We start from the raw sequence: 8,202 nt of genomic DNA, 5'->3' as shown, positions 1-8,202 counted from the left end.
CAATTGCCATTCTGTGCTATATATTAGCGACGCCCTTGGCGCAGTGCACACCCCGCACAGCCAACTCATTCTCTTCTTTAACGCCTTGGCTTGGCCGAACGCCTCGCTGTACACACCACCGGAACTTCGCATGCTCTGTCAGCTTCCGTTATCCTCGAAATATCAAACAAAGTAAACTTTGTGCGAACTCTCCGGAGGCAAGTGCCAGGTGCGAAGGAGAGATTCGGCTGGCCAACTTTTCCTTCTTATGTCGTTCAGTAATTACAAAGCTAAAAAAAAAAACGAAAAAAAACGAAGTAGCCATTGTAATTCGCGAAGGCAGATACAGATGGCGCCTAAACACAGGAAGCTAACGGGTGGGTCTTTATTCATTGCGGTCTTGCGACGACGCAAGAGAGCCGGCAGGCAGGCCGTGCGCACGTCTGATGCCATAACCTTGCCGTCTTCGGGCCGGACGTCGACTCGTGGCAGTCTGGCTAGCGGCGCGTGATTGAGAATGCGGAACGCGTCTCCTGAGATGGTCTACGCTGATACAGCCGAGCTTTCTGTACCGTGTTCTCCGTAACGCACTCTCTCTCTTTCCTTCAGAGCTCGAGGGCTCTGTAAACCCCGTTCACGTTAAGTCGATGAGCGCAGAAAGGAGGGGGCGCCCATACGGATCTTTTGCAACCGAGAAATACACTTTCACCTCGGCAGTAATCTCGAGCGGGACTCGTTTCGTGCGACGGAGGCGCTCGCTCGCGCATCGGGATTGGTCACCCGATCACGCCCGTTATAAAAGCGAGCGACGAGGGTGAACACCTTGCCACATTCGACATGAAGGCGCAGCAGGTAAGCGGTTAACTTCAGCGGCTTGCCAAGTGCGGTCATGGCGACCGCTGAGGTTTTCTAGATGTGACATCTGCACATCCGAGGAATGCACCAGCCTGGATTAATAGCGGCACGTTGTTTCCTGCTCGTTTCAGCAATTGGCATCCGTACTGCTAGCCCTGTTTATCTGTGTCCGAGGACAACAGTACGTCCCATATGGCCCGGGACTCAATGGAATTCAAACAGGTAGGTCTGTTAGTGGCTATGTACTTTCCTTGGCTCGGTTCACTGAGCCCGAGTGCTCTAACAAGAGGGCGCTACCCCTGAATGATATGAGGCGAGTTTGCGATAACTAAGTGGTTTGAAAAAAATCGAACTTCGGCAATCGCAATTGTTATCACGGCGTCATTGGTTTAGGCATGGTGACTAAGTGAAATGCCTTTTCTCCGTGCAGGTCAAGTTCCCGCTGCAAATATTATCAGAGCGCCGCCATTGCCAAACGCACCAGTTAGCTCCAGCCCAGTGGTCAACCTGAACCTTCCTATTGGACGTTCTTACAAAGCACCAGAAGGCGCATATGGCATCGGTTCCGTGGTACAAAATGGACGCATTTCCATTCCTCCGGGAGCCACAGTGGCTGCGAATGGTAATGGAAGGCTGACAGATGTGCTCGGCCTCGGAAGCCTTTACGTCGAAAGAGGAGTCAGCGGTGGTTCTCCCGGTCGCCTTGTTCGCATACAGAAACGATCTGCTGATGAAAGTCGTGACGTGCGCCATCACTACGAGGAAGATCTGAGAACGGCCGTGAGAGAGCTTACCGGTGCAGGTGTTTTGCCTAGGCATACCAAACACGTTGAGTATGATCGTGAAAGTATGTACAGGCTCGCAAAGGAAGCAATCAAGAAGAATCCGCGCAAGGGTATTTCGTTTAAAAAACCCGAGGGAGGATATGGCGTCGGCTCTATTTTTGATAGCGTGAACCCTCCTTTTAGTAAGGACACCGAGAATCACAAGAAATTAGAAGCTAAGGTCAGTCGAAAGTACCCTGTCCGTGAGGATGCACCAAACTCGCCAGAAGAAGCCCTGAGAACTCTTGCGGATCATCCTAAAGGAGTATCCTACAAGAAGCCTGAGGGTGAATACGGCGTTGCTTCGTTGTTTGATACAACCACTCTGTTCAACCCTTTCTTCCATAGGCGCCACAGGAGACAGGCTGTTGGCTCCGGGTCAGTAACCGCCGTTCTAGTAGACTTTGACAAGGACACCGATTCACCAGCACAGCCACCTTCAGCTCCGACAAGCAGTTTTGCTCCCGTCGTCGGATTCACTGTCCAGGAACCTGAAGGGGGTACCCCAAGCAAGCACATCCTCAAGAACGTCATTTACAGGAAGCGCCCAGGAAGCTTCAAGCCGGCATTTTCACCGGACGCACCGCCTACCAAGCATGTGCTGAGAATTCCAGACAGCATCGAACTACCGCCGCTTGGTGGCATACCCGAAAAGACTGGTGAGGAGTCGCCTGACATCCAGATCGTTGCTTCTCAAGGGACCGCTCGGTCGAAGCCGGTCGTTTCCCGAAAGGCCACCTCCACGGCGACTATCGAGTTCCGACCGACCTTCCCTGTGGAGCACATCAAGCCGGCCCTTCCTCCTCTGCCAAGACCATCGACTCGCCATCACTCGAAGGCTTCGCACTCGCACACTGACGCCAGCGCCCTCAAGAAGGCGCCTGCTAAATCGATGACAGAATCGCACAAATTGGCTACGTCACCTCTGGTTGCTGTGCCACCGGGACAAGTGGTTTACAACCGACAGCTCGCAGCATCCGTGCCCGTGCAGCCAGTGCGAAATGTCGGACTTCAATCCAGACCTCCTGCCGTTCCCACCCAAACTTTGAGGCCAGTGCCAACGGTGCAACGAGTGTTCTCGCAGCCCCAGCTTCAAGCCACGGCGCAGCCTACCGCGCAAGTGCAGCCGCAGCTTCAGGCGCAACACAACGTCGTCGCCGCCGCACCAGCAGCCGCTCCTCAATCAACACTTCAGGTGCAGCCACCGGTGGTCGCCGCTGCACCACCTCAGCTTCAGGCTGTCGCAGCTTCTCCTTACCCAGGAGCCTTGTACCAGCAGTACACGCCCTTGGACCCAACTACGTACCAGGTGGCTCAGCCAGGACAGTACCAAACCTTCCACCATTCGCCCTACGCACTACCTTATGCTGCTATCGTCGCGGATCCTTACAACCAAGCCAGGATAGTGCGGTCAACTGCAGGAAGGCTGAGGCAACAGGCTTCTCCTTTTGAATCCTCTTCCACCTACTACTTGACTAAGAGGATTATCCAGGGAGTCCACTCGTGAACGACGTTCAGATCTCGATCCATGTGAGTACTCGGCCACGTCACTCGCTAGGTGGAGTTCGTTCTATTTCGTTTGTTTCTTTCTCTCTGATCTGTTCGATTATTTAAGGCTTGAAACTTCCTCAATTTGTATTCTGTAAGCCTGAGCGCATTCAATTTTTCTGTACAGTTATCAGTAGCTGTGCGTGCCTCGGCATGTTTAATTCAGTTCCACTCGCACTCCGTCTTGTGGCTTTTTATTATATCTTTCTTTTTTCGCACTCGAGGCACTTTGCGCATTGCAGCACCCGGTTAAGCGGTCTTCGATTTGGTTCATTTCATGGGCGTAAAGGCATAAATATGAATGAGGTTCGCGAGCTCACTTTTATATTCGGTGGTGGTCTGAGAATATCACGCAAGAAGCGCATTCGCTCCGCTTTTGTTCGAACTTTACTGATGTCCAGGAAACCCGTGTCATTAATCTGAAATTAAACGATGTAGAACTATCCTCCATCCAAAACTTAGTTCGTTCCACTGCATTACTTTTTTTTGTTCACCAAAGACAGAAATCACTTTAAAACGAACTTCTATTTGTGAATACTTCTAAGAAAGCTCTCGGAAATTAGGAATTTGCTCTTAACAACTTCATTTTTACATAGCTGTCACATCAAAGCGTTATGCGCTGTGCATTTAGATAAAGAAAGAACTTAGTTTATTTTTCACACATTTCTTCCCGGTAATATTAATGCCGTTGTTTCTAGTTACTGCAGCTAAAAACGCCTGTTAAACCCAATTATTGTTCATTTCAGCCATATCATGTATTCATTTAAGGTCTCATTAGGAAATATTTTAGTCTGTATTCTCGGTTATCGTTGCCACCTAAATGTTCGTCAGAGTTTAATTATTGTAATGTGCCACTAAACGTCCGTAATTCTATCAGCATTACCTTGATGCAGCAAGCTAATTCCTTTTCTTTTCTTTACAGAGCATCATCAACTGTACAAATTCATCGCCAGCACTCATCCGCAAAAACAAAGAATCACCTACAGTTCATCTCAAACAGCTCGCAAAGGCAAAATGATGTGAAATTTCATTGTTATCTCTCATTATCTTCACATCTGATCTTTATCCGTTTAGAAAACTGAATAATTATTGTTTAGGTTGCCCGCTTCTCATTTTCTCACTGTCGTGCCACATTTTGACCGAAATATATGGGTACACAGACCAAAATTGTTGGCCGTAATATTTCAGGGGTCCACTTTATACTATGCAAGTATGTACAAATTACATAGAAGGTGAACCGATGCTTCAGTGGTTAAAATAGGTTACGTTAAATTTTGTTAAGAATACGCTTAACTGCGACAGATACTCAACGATACAAAGCGAAGTCGCAAAAGGTCAATAGCATTCGTACAATCTGACGATGCCTAAGTTGATGCGTTACCAGAAAGGGTGAACGACACTTGAATTTAATGAATAATACAAAAGCCAATCTATACTTGCATTTGTTTGATGCCCCTCCTTTCTCACTGTAAGATCGAATAATACGTTTTCCTCTAATATTTACATCGTTCGCTTATAATTATTTACTGGTGAACTTCACAGTAGGACAGAACGTACGTTGTTCTTAATTGGAGCGTGGCTTATTCTCGGCCTATACTAAATCACACAGTCGAAATCTGGCCAACAAATTAGGCAGCGAGGCAGCTTGAAAGTGTGTAGTGCAACTACTTAGTATCACTGAAGGGACCTGTACAATAACTAAAAATCAAATAACCGTGCCAGGCACGCCACATAGCTTTTTTCACGGTCTGATGAGTGCGTCGCAAAAAGCGGCCATTTTCACATAATGAACTGACATTTTCCGAATGAAGTTACCTTGGCATACATGTAAGAGCGCCTTCGTTTTGCAAAATGACGTAATTTTAGTCAACGAATGAGTGGGAGACCGACTTTATTAATGACTGACCCATATTCATGCGCCAGTTTAAAAGCTCGCTTTTCTTTGGTTCTTGTTAAATGATTAACTCAAGAACTTATTTCATACTTCCGCTTTGTCAACTTAGGTTTGGCATAGTTCTCGGCGTTGTTACGATTTCTGATAACTTCACGAACTTGTCATTCAACTATATTATGCTTCAATTAAGTAACTAACGCCGAAAAATGGTTATTAGATCAGAGTGGTCTCAGAGCAAATTTCAGTAGCTCCGTGTTAGCACATCTGCCCACATTTGTGGCGACAGGCATGAACAGATTATTATATCACGAAAATGAAGAGAAATCATATGGCCACTGCCTTTTAGCCAAGTGCTGAGTTAATTATAATATTTTGATATGCAAATGTTTGTAATGAGACCCTGAGTGAACTGTAGTATGACGCTGAGCATTGAGAACAACGACGAAATGTGTCTTGTGCGTACAAATGACAGTACCGCTTGCGCACGCGCTGGCGTTCTTTACAACATTATTTTACGATTTTGGCCTAAATAAACGGTGTAGTGTGTGACCTACCCTATTGTTGCAACTCACTGGAGAAGCGATCTCGGCGAGAGTAGTGGCGCGGACACTTCAAGGAAATACTGAGTGGCAACAAAGAAGAATAGGCAGCTGCTACGCAATTAAAGTAGATCGAACGGTAACAATACTTTGGATCTTGTGAAGAATTTTATTCTGGGACTTGAACAAATTACGCTGTTCATATTCCAAGAATGCACTGAAGCACGCATTAGGCACGTGGGCATATGTGCTGTTCAAAATTTGTCGTAATAAGGTTGCTGATAGAAGAACGACTTAACAAGTGTGACTTTTATCAACTGGGAAACATTTATACGGGCAGTCTTTCTTCTACTTTTTGCCTAAAGCTAGCCTAGTCACGTGAATGAAAACAGTTCATTTAGAGTGAAAATACGCAAGGTTGTATTCTCTCTGCAGGTCTTTATAGATTCATATAAACTTATAGACCACGGAGACAGCCTGTAAAATACAGAAAGGTGGTAAAAGTTTCCTAAATAGAGCCGATAAAATTTCATTTATGGATATCGACGATCTTTCCTCATCAATCCAGCAAAATGACTTCTTGCGGGTGCTCACAAGGTCACAGGGATGGCTGGCAAATAACAATTTCCTACCTGCAAACGGTTTCGAGAATTCAGAATCTGGTTAGGTGAGGCTAGCTCCAGCTTCCACGTCACTTTACAGCATTGTATAGCCACAACACGTTTGCAAAACTTGACTTTGCAAACCCCGGAAACGTAGTGATGGGTTCTCGTTTGCAAACAAGGCCAAGCTTCCGCCGCTGTCGAAACAGAAGGCCGGTCCAGTTTTTTAATAGGTCCCGGGGTCGGATGCGGCGATAACTTGCTCGGCGCCACCTTTTAACCTGGTTGCTGCAAACGATGCGATCGCAGCACCGAGATATAGATACTCTGCGGCATTAGACGATGTCTCCTTCTCCTTCGAACTGTTATAGGTCAACTAGTTTTCATTGGGTTCAGAGGCTGACGCAATCAAGCGGTCTCGCTAGAGATTACGGCCCGCTTCTCACAGGATGACGTTTTTTCTGGCTATTGGAAATGTCCGCCCTATAATACTTCAAAGAGAGTAAGAAATTGCGCTGTTCCATTTCTCCCTGCGAACAATGACAGCGACATTTGCAAAGAAAAAACTTGCTCAACTTTGTTAGCCCGCTTTCTTATTCGAAAAAAAAATGTATATTTTGTCGTACGACCCTCAGTTTTATATTTAGCCCTTTTTTATCAACCTTGGAGCTTCAGGATGGACTTTTGTTAGCTCTACTGAGTGTTGAATAAAGTTAAAAGTTGTATTTGTGTAATTCATTGGGGAGAGCAATGGGGAGAGAATACCTGGAAGAAACATTTCTTCCGAAGTGCTTTAAAATTTTGTTCGTTTATAACCTGCACTGGCCCTGGTGATAAAAAGTCGCCATTGTCTGCTACAAAAGCAAGCAGCTCGGCATAACCTTGTGAAGACGTGGCTATAGTCGCACGCCTGTGCATTGTCAACTTTGCAGTTTTCACTGCGTAGGATCTTACGCATTCGTTTTGTTTTGGGAAGGAAAGCAGCTTAGCTTTTAGGAAGAAGTGTTTACGAATAATTTAAGTTTGCGATGACGAACAGCTTAACTTTCGGTAATGAACATTTTCACTACAACAACTTCACGTTTTCTTGTTTTTATGTGCGTAAGACCCCAATTCTTTGCTGAGCCTTCGAAAAATCAAACAAAAGAAAACGAATGCTGAGTTCACTCGAGCCTCGTTGGTAGTTATTGGTAACTTGAGAAATCCACTAGGTGTTGATTGAGAAAGTTCGTATCAATGTCAAAATGTTATATTTTAAAGCAGTGTCGATGCGTGTGTTATGTGAATGGTGATGAATATTTCTATTGGCCTCCCCACTGAATCCGGGCGGCGAGAAATAGCCACCTAGACGCTTGACCTAATCAGGCGTTTACCATATCTATTACAGCCTAGCATTTTGGCTCTCTCTCCTTGATCTTCTCCCTCCTCGTGTAGGAGGAGGAAAAAGAAAGGAAAGGCAGGGGGGTTAACCAGACGCACGTCCGGTTTGCTGCCCTACACGGGGGAAGAGGTTTAAAGGGATAAAAAGAAAGAAATGAGAGAGAGGGAAGAAAGTACTCTCAGTATGAACACGTGCGGTTGTCCAACACTTCACAATCGGGTCTCTCCTCATTAAAACTGCTATCCCTGTTAGAGCACTGCACGGGCTCGGGCTTACCCGAAAGCCCGGGCCCGGCCCGGCCCGTGGGCCGGGCCGGGCCGGGTAGAGCAGTTTTTTCACGGGCTCGGGCCGGGCTCGGGTACGGCGTGTGCTTTTTGACCCGGGCCCGGGTCGGGCTCAGGTTTTTTGACGCGGGCCCGGGCCGGGCTCGGGCTTTCTGCGGGTTATTCTCGGGCTTCTCAACTCTGAAAAACATGTATTTTTCGGTCTCGGGCCGGGTTCGGGCCGGTTTCTAGTCGGGCTCGGGCCGGGCTCGGGCTTAAGGTAAAGGGGTGGCGGGCCGGGCTGGGCGGGTAACGTA

General features: G+C 47.0%; 1 protein-coding gene across 1 annotated transcript; it reads left to right on the top strand.

The window, feature by feature from the left end:
* The first annotated feature begins 679 nt into the window (after positions 1-679).
* On the top strand, positions 680-4,284 carry LOC119460639 (uncharacterized). The gene is made up of 4 exons (XM_037721671.2): positions 680-831; positions 966-1,056; positions 1,265-3,188; positions 4,129-4,284. The coding sequence occupies exons 1-3, from the start codon at positions 817-819 to the stop codon at positions 3,163-3,165; spliced, it is 2,007 nt and encodes a 668-aa protein (XP_037577599.1). The 5' UTR covers positions 680-816; the 3' UTR covers positions 3,166-3,188; positions 4,129-4,284.
* The last annotated feature ends 3,918 nt before the right edge of the window (positions 4,285-8,202 follow it).

This window comes from Dermacentor silvarum, chromosome 8 (genome assembly GCF_013339745.2).
Source record: "Dermacentor silvarum isolate Dsil-2018 chromosome 8, BIME_Dsil_1.4, whole genome shotgun sequence".
NCBI classification, from domain to species: Eukaryota; Metazoa; Arthropoda; class Arachnida; order Ixodida; family Ixodidae; genus Dermacentor; species Dermacentor silvarum.
Note: the sequence above shows the minus strand (reverse complement) of the source record. Positions and strands in the feature narration are given on the sequence as shown.